The 15728-nt window shown below is 38.8% G+C and overlaps 1 protein-coding gene across 2 annotated transcripts in view; it reads right to left on the bottom strand.

Annotated features, from left to right (window-relative positions):
* Positions 1-2461: 2461 nt before the first annotated feature.
* OSTF1 (osteoclast stimulating factor 1) overlaps positions 2462-15728 on the bottom strand; it is a 54543-nt gene continuing 41276 nt past the window's right edge. The window contains exons 8-11 of one of the 2 annotated variants that reach the window (XM_080668428.1): positions 12948-13026; positions 10220-10318; positions 3256-3286; positions 2462-2869 (exon numbers count right to left, since the gene is read on the bottom strand). In XM_080668428.1, coding sequence (XP_080524554.1) covers positions 2842-2869; positions 3256-3286; positions 10220-10318; positions 12948-13026 — 237 coding nt within the window. In that variant the 3' untranslated portion in view covers positions 2462-2841. The remainder of the gene's footprint in view (positions 2870-3255; positions 3287-10219; positions 10319-12947; positions 13027-15728) is intronic. The other variant, XM_080668427.1, reaches the window with a different exon arrangement.

Genomic DNA, 15728 nt, shown 5'->3' with positions numbered 1-15728 from the left:
AACTCTGATAAGAAAAAAAGAATGTTCTTTGCAGGAGGTTACTGGGCTGGTAGCTGAACAAGCACTCTGAGCTACCTTGGCCCAAGGGGCTGAAAGGCATTTTCTTTCTAAAGGATACAAAGGCTGGGAAGGAGTTCAGGACACTGTGACTGTCAGAAAGCTCAGGTTACAGCGAAATCTCCAAAGTCATTCCCAGGACATAATCAAAGCCCTCCTCTGCAGGGACAGAGCAGTGGCAAGTTCCTAGAACCGATTTTTGCTGCTGACTTCAGCATGAAACAATCTCTGAGAAAGTTCAGATCAGCTAGGCTGAATAAGCAAGAAACAAAAGTAAATTTCACCATGGAGTTTCAACCACAGCTAAATGCATGTCCTGTTTCACCAAAAAGTCATGCAAATCCCTAAGTCCACCCTCCACTCCCCCAAAATACTATAGTTGACCAACTTTCTAGAATTTTCATAGGTTTGAAAATGTTAAAAGCAATGACAGTGAAGTCCCCACTATTCTTTTCCTCAAATACATAAATAATATATCTACATCAAGCAAAGAATATTTTCATAAAAACTATCTATATCTATGCATGTATTATCTCTGCCCATGTTAAAAAAATTAAGAGTGTTTAGTTGGCCTCTTTCCTAATTATCCCAGGCCCACAGTGTCCTGGAACAAAAAGTTAGAGATTTCCAAAAGCTTTTTGTTATGGTACAAACACCCTTTTTAAAGAACAAATCCTTAAAGGTTCTGTGAGAACAGATATAATTTCAACAATGATTTCGTATCTTCAAATTTATGCTTATGAAGAAATACAAATGTTTACCTCACATTTAATAACATTTGTTTTGAGAATAAAGTATCCTTTTTTGTTAATTTCAGTTTCTCAGAGTATCCTTTCTCAAGGCACCCACAGAGAGAAAAACCAGTCTCAGACAGAGGAAAGCCTTATAGACTAGAGGCAGTTATTCGTTTCCTGAGCTAACCCACTTCCTTCTTCAAACATTTCCTTCTCTTCACCAATGTGTTTTTTGAAATTAGTATCGAAGTCTTCTTGCAAAATATAGTCCTAAGCCTAGTGCCTGGAATCGGGACAAATGCCAATGGTCATGTCATTTTTAATATCATCACAGTAGTGATAAAAACTAGAAGCTCAAATAAAGTGTCACTTCGATAGTACAGAAGACTCCCTAAAATGTTAGTTGTTTTAGCAAAAGAATCCGAATCATGAGAAAACCAATGTGAAAAACTGAAAGACAAAAAATACCATGACTCCTGGCTACTCCATCATAGAAAACTATGGCATGTTCCATAATAAGGAAATCATTTCCTTTTTTAAAAAAAAAAAAAAAATTGATTGACTGATTTTTAGAGAGAGAGGAAAGGGCAGAGAGAAACATCATTTTGTTGTTCCACTCATTTATGCATTCATTGGTTCCTTCTGAGTAGAGATTGAACCCGCAACCTTTGCATATCGAGACAACACTGTAACCAACTGAGCTACCTGGCCAAGGCAGTCATTTCTTTTTTAACCTTTCAAACCTTAAACAATGAGCTGCTAGGTTTCTTCATACTAAGTATAACCTTGGAGATAAAACTGAAAGTTTCATACTCATTAAAGTTATATATCTTACTAGAGGCCCGGTGCACGAAATTCATGCACGGGGGGGTTGTGACGCTCAGCCCAGTCTGCACCCTCTCCAATCTGGGACCCCTACATCCCAGTAGGATCAGGCCTAAACGGGCAATCGGACATCCCTCTCACAATCCAAGACTGCTGGCTCCCAACTCCTCGCCTGCCTGCCTTCCTGATTGCCCCTGTTTCTGCCTGCCAGCCTGATCACCCTAACCACTCCCCTGCCAGCCTGATTGCCCCTAACTGCCCTCCCCTGCAGGCCTGGTCACCCCTAACTGCCCTCCCCTGTAGGCCTGGTCATCCCTAACGGCCCTGCCCTGCAGGCCTGGTCACCCCTAACTGGCCTCCCCTGCAGGCTTGATTGCCCCCAACTGCCCTCCCTTGCAGGCCTGGTCCTTCCCAACTGCCCTGCCCTGCTGGCCATCTTGTAGTGGCCATCTTGTGTCCACATGGGGGCAGCCATCTTGTGTGTTGGAGTGATGGTCAATTTGCATATTACTCTTTTATTAGATAGGATTAGAAAGTTATCTTTTCAGTGATTATTGTCTTGACTTTAATCAAAGCAGATACAGAAAGCTGAAAGGAGATTTGGCTCTCATGATTCTCCTGTGCTAACAAATACAAAATGTAATTTAAAAAAATAAATTCAGTCTTTACCTAAATATAAAAAACTTATTTATTTACTGGCACAGAGTCATACCAGAAAAACAGACAAAAGGAAAAAGTCTCTTAAAATGTTTATTTTTGTCAGAATAACTGACAATTTTCTGTTGTCTTTTGGTTTATTATCATAATAAGCATTTCTACCCTTGAAAAATCCATTCAAAACATCCTTGAGGTAAAGAAATTTAATTTATAAAACCATCCTGATTTTTTTAAAGAAATAAATTCTTAAAAAATTCCTTTAACTTGATAAATAGCAATAATCTCTTCTTGTTCTATTCTGTTGAACAAAAACTTACTTTATACAGCAAAGAATCCAGTAACTTATTGGCAAACCAAAGGTGAGAACTATTCATTTACATTTTCTACTCAAACACAGTGCAATACTGCCACGTTCCACGTTCATATGGACATTAAAAAACAAAAACAAAAAACAGTTACCAACACTCTTCTGGCAAAGACAAGGTTTTGGAATGGCAAAAGCAACAGAAGTTTTAGCTCTTAAAGCTTCAGAAAGGATTAATCTGAGTCATCTTCATCAAGATAATCCTCAGCATTGCTTAATGTTCGAACAGCATCTAAAAAAAATAGAGGGAGAAAGCAAAAAAGAGAAATTAAATATTGCTTGGATTTTGTTTTCATGTACAAAGCTCCTGACAATTCAACAAATTGTCATCTTCTCTCAGACCCAGGGGTTGTTCTTTCCCCAAGGATCTTCTTCAACTTTTGCTTTTCAGCCTAACTGCTGCCACATAGGCTGACAAATATACTTGTTTGCATGTTCCTTAGACATGCAGAAATTGAAGCACGTGGTGCTAAGGTACCATTACACTATCTCATACAAAATGGTCCACGACCACCTGGAACACACCAGAAGTCCCTCCCCTATGAGGACTGTGCTTCCAACCTCCCCCAAGGACAAGCGCACACAGGACTTCAGTCAGTCAACAACCTGAGGCCTTACCTGAAGGCAAGGTCACTGGGTAGAAAGATAACTAATGAGGGAGAAAAGGGAAAGAGAATGAAAACACAGAAGCTTCAGTTTCATTGTAGAAAACACTGATAAAGTATACTCAGAAGCAAAAGACTGAAAAGAAAAATAAAAGTTTTGAAATAGAAAGAGCTGAACCTCATTAAATTTAAAATCAACCTTGAACAGGGTTCAAAAGGAAGACTGGGACTTTAATGTTCACCTATTCAACTGTCTGGTCAAATTGTTATGGGCAAAAATAGAATACTGGGGACTAGCTATAGTTATAAGAAATATTAATCATGCTGCTAACCGTGATTGGCTTGTTCGGATTAAAGAAAGGACATTCTAACCTTGTTGGGAGTTGTACACCCAGGACCCCAGAGTCAACCACGAAGCTGGCAGTCAACCTAGGACCTGGGAGTCAACCTTGGAATGCGGTCCATTCTCACTCAAGAATTGCCTATTATCATGAAAAGATTAACAATCTTGTTGTCCAAACAATGGCGTCTCACCCCAGCCCCCATTACCTGCTTCCCATGCCTATAATTCTTACTTTCCCATGTAATATTGCCCTAACCAATATAAGTAGCTGGCTTATGGGGGTTGCAAGCAGATTTTTGTGGACGACCTGCTGCTCTCCCATACTGCCAGGATTATTGGAATAAACGCTCACGTAAGATTCAACCCTGTCTCTGGTGAATTGGCTCAAGTAGTGACAGGCAGCCTGGACCCATTGGTTGTCCGGCTTCAAAATTTCTATAACAGGTTACACTAGGTATAATTTAGAGGAGGGGGGGGAGGGAGGAATTGAAATGCACATATAAACACATTGTTAGAGCTAAATAAATATATGTTATAGAACCCAGATCATGGTCTCTAAATACTATATTCCCACTGCTCATTGGAGATATGACTAATTTCAAGTCTGGGGCAGAAAATGTAAAAAAAAAAAAATGCACCTGAAACCACTTGTCATGCCACAAAGCAAGGATTCTACCAAAATGAGCATCACTTTAAAATGGTTCAGGATCCAACCTGAAGAAGCCTCCACTAGCCAAAGTTATCCATAAAGATATTAATTATAAAGGATTAAAACACATCATATATTTCAGCACACACCAAAGGGAATTCATTGGTCCCTTTGGAGACTGATAAAGAATCAGCACTCTTATTTTGAAAACTCTTAAATGAAGGGTAAAAATCAAGCCTTTATTCTGTGTGGACGAAAGGGGCCACATCTTAACCTGACAAGCTCAGGGAAGGCCTGAATGGCGGTCTTGCAAACTCAGAGACATACTAGTAAAGTAACCCCAAAGGATGGTCTGAAAAGTTTAACTAAAAGCAGTTATGGTGGGTAGTTACATCCTAGGCCGGTATCTTCACTGACAAGGTCCACCTTCACCTTAACTGAGCCTATCTGTCTTTTTGCATCTTTAATAACATACCCTTGAAATGTCTAGGTAACTTGTAACTTCCCTTTTTCTGGACCCCTTGGGGCACAACCTAATGTGCCTGGGCTCCAGGACAGATACCACAAATTCCTTCATTGTTATGGTAATTGTTCCTGCACCCACCTAAGTATGTGTCTATCATTTTACTTTTCATCCAGTCCCAGGGGTTTCCCTGCTTTGCTTTCTCCCACCTCTATGGTCTATCACCAATGGATTTCATGTAACCCACCTACATCCCTTTCCTTTGATTACAATGTATAAATACAGATGTAACCCGCCATTCTCCGGAGCATTATCTCAGTTCATTGAGGTTCTGCTTCCCGGCATATGTCGATAGCTTGGCTCAAATAAACCCACAAAAATTCTTTACAGGTTTCAATGTTATTTTACGTTAACATCTGCTTCGGCTACATGAACTATTTCTCTGGGTAACCAAACAGCCGATGAGAAATTTTTCTTTATAGAATTTCCCAGCTAATAACTGAGGCGAAAAAAAAAAAAAAAGTGACAGAATTAGAATATCACCATTTGCAACAGATTAGTGAAATAATGGATCTAAATAATGATCATCAGTGGATGCTAACATCATAGGAAGAGTGACAACCAGATATTATATGCCTCTGTGGAAGGACATGATTTTCTTTCTGAAGTATTCCTTCCTCTCCCCCTACGATAGCTAGACCTAAATCTAATCAAACATCTAGATCTAACATCATTTTTTGGGGGTGGGGGGAGATGTAACATCATTTGACAAAAATGCAGAAGACAGTAGAACATGACGCACAACACCACGGGACTACGTACTTACAATGTCTACATTGGGAAATTCAAATAAACTAACCTAGTCTCTAATAAATATATTACAAGGCTAAAAACAGGGGAAGAGAAAAGGAAACACTAATTTAAAAAACAAAACAAAACAAAACTGAGAGTTACCTATTAATTACCTAATTTGGATCCTGACTTATACAAAGTGTAAGTAAATAAATAGATAAGTAAGCAAAGAATAAGTAGGCATAAGAAAAATGGCAAATTTTGAAAATTACATTTGATGATATTAAGAACTTACTAATTTTAGGTATATTAATGATATTGTAGCTTTTTAAAGAATCTTTACATGTTTAGAACAAGTGGGTATAGAACAGAGGGAAACTTCCATGATTTCACTTCCAAACTATTACAAGTCTCCAGATTGACTATATTCTTCTCCATTCCCCTAAGAGGAGTTCTGGAGACATGGGAGAAATGTATTTTGTTCTATCCCACACGCAAACTTCGGGTCTGGCAACTAACTTGGTAAAAGCAGCTTTAAGTAAAAGACAAAGAGACAAACAGCAAAGTTCTTTTCCCTTCTACTTTGCTACTACAATCCTGCATTTTGCAGTATATGAGATATTCTTTGTCCTTCAATGGTTATTTCTGTACTTTGTTTTAACCTCGTTTCTCCTGATAGCAAGAGAAGGATGACCTGCCATGGTGCAAACTCAGACTGAATGGAACTCAAGAGACAGAAATGAGCCAGGCAAATAAATTCTTTTTCCTTTCACTGACCGCTCTGAGGCAGTTTCTCTGGTAACTTCTCATATGGACAAATGCTGAGTCATGAGCTGTATCTCTTCATAGCCTATCTTGGTTCATGCCCAGCATGATAATGTATCACCTAGCAGCACTTCCAGCCTCCCCTACCTCACTTCCATTTTTCTTCAGTCTTAGTGCCCTGGACTTACATGTTCCAAATCAAGCATCAGCACTTCAGACAGACAGACATAAATAACTGGTGGAGGGATAAACACATAACATGGATAAACGTCACAGAAGTAATGTTAAGGAAAAGACACAGAAAAGTACATACTGCTTTATTCCATTTATACCAAGTTCAAGAACTGGCAAAGCTAATCTATGGTAACAGAAGTAAGGATACTAAGGGAGGCCTCTGGAGTATGGGAAATGTTTTCCATCTGGATCTGGGTTGTGCCAAATAAGTGTACGCACTGTACACTTAGAATTTATGCACTTCACTTAATGTAAATTATACCCCAATTTTATTAGAAAAAGGATTAAAGGGTTCAGCCCTCAAATATGACTCTTACCCCACCCTTATATCCTAAAGTTATCCTTCATAGTAATTAAAACAAATGAATTTTTTTTTCCTATAAAAAAATCCGAGAAGTGGACAATGATATCAGAATATACCTTTTCCAGCTTAGAGTTCATGCTGGCAATTAGTGACACAGCTCAATATTTAAACTCTCATTCCAACTAGGATCAAAATACAAATTTAAAAAATTTTAACTGGATTGCTGAGGAAATGAAGCAGAAAAACAAAAAAGAAAGAAAAAGGTAACATGAAAATCGAAATATGAAAATTCCATTCTTGGCTCTGTATGCCAGGCCCCAAGATTACCTCCTTAACAAATCCATTATCCAATCAGTACATACTTAGGAAGGCATGCTAAAGACACTTGGAGTGAACAGAGAAAAAGAGCGCCCATCTTCTAGCCCTTTTCTACAAAGACTTCCAAAAGGTGAGAGACAGAGGAGAGCTGGCCACCTGCCTCTCCCCAGTCCAGCTGCTCACGTCAAGGCTTCTGGGTGCAGCTCTCTAGGGGCTGAGCACATTTGGCATTTTCCTTGCCTATCATGATCAAGCTCACACTATGCATGAGCTTCTGATAACCTTCAGCTCACAAGAAACCTTACTCCTCAGTCAGGACATTCTGAAGACACCCACAGAGCAACAGGAAGTCAATGGCAGAGAAAGGAAATTAGGCCAGAGTCCTATTTCCTAACCCAACCAAGGCAGCAGGAGTAGGAGGTCCACATCAAGTAACAGTCTCTCTCCCCAGCAACAATGCAGCTGGGGAGCACCACTCAGCTGGTAAATACTTTCTCTCTCACTTACTAGAACCTATTTCATCTCTGTAGGAGCAATTACTTTAAAGAAAGGCTTGCTCTGCTAGTGAGCACACATGGCTTAAATAATTAAAGAGTCCCCAAACTGCTTAACAGCTGACATTTTATATCTGAAGTTAAAAGAAATAAGGATCTGGAACAAACACACGTCTGGAATAAAGGACAAAAAGGAACAACAGATTCGAGAGGAGGGCTGTGATGGGAATCCCATAATCGGTAAGGAGGATAATTCCGGGAAGCTCCCTTGGGGAGCCAGGAAGAGAAGGGGACTGTGATATTTTTGATGGGCTGAAACAGGAAACCAGAGGACGGACTTTATTTTGTTGCTTCTGCTAGGAATGGAATATGTATAGGACAACGTAAGATTGCCTCTTCTCATAAATAAAAGGATACCTGAGGGAGAAGGGTTCAAAACTTAATGAGAAATCAATTCAAATGATAAAAACAGAATCAGTAGCTCATTACACAAACCCTTAAAATGATAATACCTTCAAGTTAAAATGAAAACAAATGCACTTTAGCCTCTATAATAAAGATTTTTTCAAAAGTTATATTGTAGTTCTCCAAGATTCATCAGTCTAAACTTTAGATTCTAAAGGAGGAAGAGTGGGGAACCTTTTTTCTGCCCGGGCCATTTAGATATTTAAAAACTCATTCATGGGCCATACAAAATTATCACCTTAAAAATTAGCCTGCTATATTTGGTCAAACATTCAATTAACTCACCCCTAATGCCTTGGCAGGGCCAGACCAATGATGCATATTTTTTTAGTTTTTCAGAGAGGAAAGGAAAAGGAGAGAGAGAGATAGAAACATCAGTGATGAGAAAGAATCATCGATCAGCTTGCCCCACACTGGGGATCGAGCCAGCAACCCGGGCATATGCCCTGAATAGGACCATGACCTCCTGGTTCATAGGTCAACACTTGATCACTGAGCCACACCAGCCAGGCCAAACCAATGATTTTGTGGGCCTTAGAAGGCCTGCAGGCCAGACATTCCCCACCCCTGTTCTAAAGCAACACTAAGAAGGGTTGGAATGATGAGTAGCAATGCTAAAGATTTGGAAAAACCATTATAGGTTCCTTTAAAAAAAAAACAAAACAGTGAAAAATATGTACTAATTATATACTTCAAAGTGGTATTAAAATGCCAAACATAAAGTAGAGTAAGACTTGAGATGTGAGAAAAAAGAGATGAGAAGTTCCCTCTAACCAAATCATCTTCTACCTTTCTTTTCCTACATCTCTGGGTTTCTCAGGGGCCGGTAGGCTAATGATGAATGAAGAGGGGAATCAGAAGAGAAGGATAGGAAGAAGAGTTCAAGGCACACCCTCCAGCATTTCTTTCAGGAATCACATTAGAATGATTCTGGGGGACACATTCAATAGGCTATGTACTGAGAGGTCAAATAACATCCGGTCTCTGAATGTTAATCAGGAATGACTGCAATGCTGTTTAACACCTTTCTTTAACATCTTTTCAAAACAACCACACAAGCCTTTCATTTTTTTCAAACCTATTCTCCCACATCAATAGCTATTTTTATCTTTAAGAATGTATACCTAAACTTCATCTTTAAAAACCACCCACAGTACTACAAATAAATGCCAAAATGTTTACAAAGTATAAAATATTTTAATATATTTTTATTGATTTCAGAGAGGAAGGGAGGGGGAGAAGGAGATACGTAGAAACATCAAATGAGGAGAGAGAATCATTGATGGGCTGCCTTCTGCACGCCCTCACTGGAGATCAAGCCCACAACCCAGGCATGTGCCCTGACTAGGGAATGAACTGTGATCTCCTGGTTCATAGGTGGACACTCAACCACTGAGCCACACCAGCTGGGCTAAAATAGTTTACTGAGGTTCTCATTTAAAACAGAAACAAAATATAATCAGGGAGCTGTTGAATGCTTAAGTTAAAAAATATTTAGAGATATCCACTTATAAAAAAATGTATCTGAAAAGAAGAGATGGAGACCATGGTTCTCTGAAAAGGACTGTAATGAAAAGCAAAGTGATTAGAATTTGATTGTAAGAAACAAAGAAATATACAAAAATTTGTATGTTTAATTTGTCTCTTCAAATTAGTTTGCATGAGGGTACTCTTCTTTGTTAGAGGTTCTGATTTAGACCAAGGATAGACAATCTAACTTCAGAATCACCTGAAGAGTTTATCAAGAAAAATTTTTTTTTCCTAATACTAAATTGAGAAATCTTAGTCATGACAGCACCATTGGAAAAGAAGGGTTAAAACCAAATACACACACAGCTGGCGTGGCTCAGGGGTTGAATGTCAACCTATGAACCAGGAGGTCATGGTTTGATTCTGGGTTAGAGCACATGTCCAGGTTGTGGGCTCAATCCCCAGTGTGGGGCATGCAGGAGGGCAGCTGATCAATGATTCTCTCTCATCATTGATGTTTCTATTCCTTTCTCCCTCCCTTCCTCTCTGAAATCAATAAAAATATATTTTAAAAAAACAACAACATGGGATGGGAACCAGGTGGAGGGGAGCTATGGGGGGAAAAAAAGAGGAACATCTGTAATAATCTGAACAATAAAGATTTATTTTTTAAAAAATACCTGTTCCCTGTTTCTTTTTCAGGAGAGTTGCGCAGGCAGCATTAGTAGCCATGTCCAGGGCCAGCTTCTTCTCATTGTTTCTTAAATCTGTTCTAGCACCTTTCCCAACACAAGAAACATAAATTAGATGTTTTTGAACACTGTAGCAGAAGCAATACTCTTTCCACCAAAACTGATTACTTTTGGCAAAACTAACTGGAGAACTTTTGTGGCTCAGAAGTAAGTTTTTTCAAAGCAGAAAAACTTTCTCAAACCAGTAATAGTGTATTTGGCATCTTTAATCAGGGAGCTTGTTTCTGCACATGTGATAATTATGCACGATCAAAATGCCTTTCCCTTCAAGTCCCTGTAGAATTTGATGTCCTCTGGTAAATCCTAAAGCAGTTCGACCCCACTAGTTAATGTGCCCCAGCATGATTGTTTGGAGATTAAATGCAATACACCCTTTGCCTCTTCTGTTCACTGTCTTTGGGAAAGATCATGTGGGTTGAGCTTGAGGGGAATTAATATTTTATGTCTATAACTATATTCTCATGTAAATTAGCAAAATAGTAATATAATAAAACTTAGAGGCAATTTATTCATAATTCCCATAACCCATCTTCTACATACTTTTTTTCCTTGTCTTAATTGTGTTAAATATTATATCAGCATTCATGAATACATTCTCATCATTAAAGATTCAAAAATACAGAAGCATGCTGACCAAATCCATATGTCCCATTTTTTATCTCCCAACAAATGCATCCTTCCCCATTTTCTACCTTCTTCACAGGTAACCATTCCTCACAAGTGGGCTTCAGTTATCTCCTTCAAGTGCATGAATGCATTCACAGACATATATGTACATCCACACAAAAGCAAGCTACATGTATTGGTCTGTCATTTCATTTTTTAACTGGTGTATAATGGACATAAAATTATATTAGTTTCAAGTGTACATGATTCAGTATTTATAGATACTGTGAAATGATCACCACAATGTCTAGTTAACATCCTTCACCATTCAATTACAAAAAACTTTTTTTATGTGATGAGAAGTTTTAAGATCTACTCTCTGAGCAACTTTCAAATATGCAATACAGTATTATTAACTATATCACCATGCTGTGTGTTACATCCCCATGACTTATAATTGGAAGTTTATACCTTTTGACTCCAAGATTTTTTTAACTTAATTTATAATGGTACTACTTCCTTAGTAACACACATACTTATAACTCAACCTATTCAAATGTTTATAAGTATTCCATTTTGTGGATGGGCCAAAATTTATTTAATCTCTCCTCTACTGGGGGGCACTTAGCTGTTGTTCCTAATTTTCATGATCGCAAACAATTCTGCCATGAACCTCCTTGAACATCTTTGTGTGTGTGTGTGTGTGTGTGTGTGTGTGTCTGTATTTCTGAAGGATGGTTTCCTAGAAGTGGTGTTGAAATGTAAGAATATGTACATTTTTAATTCTGCTAGCTCCTGTCAGGCTGCTTCCCAGGAAGGCTTTAGCAATTTTCACTTTCTGCCACCATGTGTGAGAATACCATTCTCTTTGCAACCACATCCTCTTCAACAAATCAGAGCCATATATGTAATTTTCAATTTTCCAGTGGCCGCATTTTCCAAAAGTGAAATTCATTTAAATAATATACTTTATTTTACCCAGTATATCTGAAATGTTATCACTCCATCATGTAACCATTATAAAAATGATTATGATACTTTACTTTTTTTTTCATTAAGTCTTCAAAATCTGGGGTTCATTTCCACTAACAGCACATCTCAATTCATACTAGCCTTTATTTCAGGGGCTCAAGTGCGCACGTGGCCACTGGCTCCATAGCTGGTAGCACAGCTTTCGGCATAACTTTGGGGGGAGCACAACTAAAGTGGTGTCCAATCTTTTAGACCAAGAGTTTACATCATCGATATACTTCACATCAAAAACATTTCCTCTCCTATATGCCAACATTGCTCCAAGGAGCCCTAACGGTAGTACATCCATGGAACAGGGCCTTGGGGGCTCAAGCATCTTATATTATAGCCTTCTGGACCAGGGTGTTATGCCTGGTTCGCTGTAAGGGTTAATGAGTATTTGTGGGACAAATGGTTGAATGGACGGTCAGTCCATAATTTCACAGTCCCCTCTGACTTATGTAAAAACAGAGAATTAAGGGATCTTCTCTCATTCTCTATCATCTAACACCTGCTCAGTCAGAGCAGGACACTGCAGCCACAGACATCTTTCTTAGCTATCAAGACTTTCCTGAAAGAACAGGAGCCTCAGAGACTTTACCCATACAGCTTTCTCAGAGAGGACCTCCTCTGTTCCCCCCCCCCTCCTTCTCTCTCTCTCTCTCTCTCTTTCTCTCTCTCTCTCTCTCTCACACACACACACACACACACACACACACACACACACACACCACACCTCTTTCTTCTTCTAAGGTCCTTTAATCCTACAGAAATGTACAATAAATTCTTACTAAAATTAATATATATCATTTTAAAGCTTACCACAGTTTTAATCTAAAACTAAAAACACAAATTATCGAAATAATTCCATCATATCATAACAACTCGGTGATACAGACAGCGTAAAGGTTAAAAATCCCAGTATTAAAATAAGGAGGCTATTATTTTTTCCTACTCTTCCTATTCTTCCTACTGGTGTAATTGGATGTAGCCTATTTTTCAGGGTAAGCAAAGTCCAGGTAAACTCAGCACACTTTACCTTTTGCCAGAAGCAACTCGACAATATCTGCATAACCCTTCCAGGCAGCAGCATGCAAAGCTGTGTCTCCCAACTTGTTCTATGGTGATAAAAAGAGAAAGTAGCTTAATCCCCTCACCTTTTTCATCCAGACCTCACAACCCCCATCCCCTCTGACAGCTGTCAGTCTGTTTACTATCTATGAGTCTGTTTCTGTTTTGTTGGTTAGTTCATTTTGTTCAGTAGGTTCCATATGAGTGAAATCATATGATTCCCTGGCTGGTGTGGCTCAGTTGGTTGGAGCATCGCCCTGTGCACCAAAAGGTTGCTGGTTCATTTCCTGGTCAGGGCATATACCTAGGTTGTGGGTTTGATTCCCAGAGGGGGCACATACAGGAGGCAACCAATTGATGTTTCTCTCATCTCTCTCTCTCTCTTTCTCTCTCTCTCTTTCTCTCCCTATCCCTATCTCTAAAATCAGTAAAACATATCCTCAGGTTAGGATTTTTTTAAAAAAGAAATCATATAGTACTTGTCTTTCTCTGACTTGCTTATTTCACTTAGCATAACGGGGTGGTGAACACACAATACATGTACAGATAATGTATTATAGAACTGTACACCGGAAACCTATGTAATTTTATTAACCAACGTCATCCCAATAAATTCAATTTAAAAAATTAACAGAGAAAAGAAAGTAACGTTTTAAAAATAGAGTGTAGACCGAAAACACAGGAATTTAGGCTTACTCTAAGTCAGTGATTTTCAACCTTTTTCAACTCATGGCACACATAAACTAATGACTACAATTCTGCGGCACACCCAAAAATATATTTTTTGCCAGGCTAACAAGAAAAAAAAAGGTATAACTTTGGTTTACAAAAAAATAATAATAATAATAATTAATTTAATTACCTATCCTTTTTATTCCAAAATGACTTTTAATTAATTTATTTATTTTTAAAACATCTATTTGTTATTCCACTTATTCATGCATCCAATGCATCCATTGGTTAATTCTTGTATGTGCCCTGACCAGGATTGAACCCGCAATCTTGGTCTATCAGGATGACACTCTAACCAACTGAGCTACCTGGCCAGGGTAAAAGTGACTTTTTAATTTTTAAAAAATATTTTTATTGATTTCAGAGAGGAAGGGGGAGAGAGAGAGAGATAGAAACATCAATGATGAGAGAGAATCATTGATTGGCTGCCTCCTGCAATGCCCCCTACTGGGGATCCAGCCTGCAACCCGGGCATGTGCCCTTGACTGGAATCAAACTCGGTACCCTTCAGTCTGCAGGCCGATGCTCTATCCACTGAACCAAACCAGCTAGGGCTAAAAGTGACTTTTCAAAAAATCATGTATATAAGTATTTCTGGTACTAAGAATTAACTAAACAAACACAACCTTATTATACAACGTAACCAGTATATGTCCTATATATTTATGGTTCAAGACAGGGCATTTACACAGGACAGCTACTGTTGTGTTGCCTGTGGTCATTTTTTTTTATTTAACAATCTAAGGGAAAAGAGGTCAGTGCCCCTGACTAAATAGTCATGTATTGCATGTTTTAAAAATTCTTGCAGCATAGTGGTTGAAAATTACTGCTCTAAGTAAACCTCAAATGAGAAGAAAGTTATAAAATCCTATAAGATTCCAAAGAGGGTAAGCAGACTCAAGAGATGGGAGATGAGTCATGTAGGGAGATGGAATGGGATGGAGGAATAGAAACTGCAGTGACAGAACCCAAGTGGAAGCACAGAGGCCTGCAGAGCAAGACATCAGAAGGAAGCCAGCAGACTTCCCTCCACAGAAACCTGGCATGAACTGGGAACTGGAGATGCCTAGAGACACTAGAGCAGGAATGAGGTATGGGGTGAAAACAAGGGTACTGGGAAAAAGTGTTTGTAAGAAGTAACCCCAGAACCCCAGATCACCTGCCTCTCTTCCTGCTGCCAGAGGATCCAGTACAGATGCTAAAATTACCCTGTCAAGAAATTAACCAGAGAGTTTCCAAGCTCATGGACACTAGGTACAAAAGAAGGTGGCATACACAAAAATAAACTCAAAATGTATAAAGGACTTAAAACTAAGACGGGAAACCATAAAAATACTAGAAAAATCCGTAGGCAGAAAAATCTCAGACATGTGCCGAAGGAACTTCTTCACTGATACTGCTCCCAGGGCAATAGAAACTAAAGAGAAAATAAACAAATGGGACTACATCAAAATAAAAAGCTTTTGCATAGCAAAAGAAACCATCAACAAAACAACAAGAAAGCCCACTGTATGGGAGAACATATTTGCCAATGACATCACTGATAAGGGTTTAATCTCCAACATTTATAGGGAACTCATACAACTTAACAAAAGGAAGATAAACAATCCAATCAAAAAATGGGCAATGGACCTAAATAGACACTTTTCGAAGGAGGACAGAAGGAAGGCAAAGAGACGTATGAAAACATGCTCAAAGTCACTAATTATCCGAGAGATGCAAATCAAAACAACAATGTGGTATCATTTCACACCCGTGAGAATGGCTATCATCAACAAATCAACAAATGACAAGTGTTGGCGAGGATGCGGAGAAAAAGGAACTCTTCTGCACTGCTGGTGGAAATGCAGACTGGTGCAGCCACTGTGGAGAACAGTATGGAGTTTCCTCAAAATACTAAAAATGGAACTCCCATTTGACCCAGTGATCCCACTTCTAGGAATATATCCCAAGAAACTAGAAACACGAATCAGAAAGGATATATGCACCCCTATGTTCATAGCAGCACAATTCACCA

This window comes from Plecotus auritus, assembly GCF_963455305.1.
Source record: "Plecotus auritus genome assembly, chromosome: 5".
NCBI lineage: Eukaryota > Metazoa > Chordata > Mammalia > Chiroptera > Vespertilionidae > Plecotus > Plecotus auritus.
Note: the sequence above shows the minus strand (reverse complement) of the source record. Positions and strands in the feature narration are given on the sequence as shown.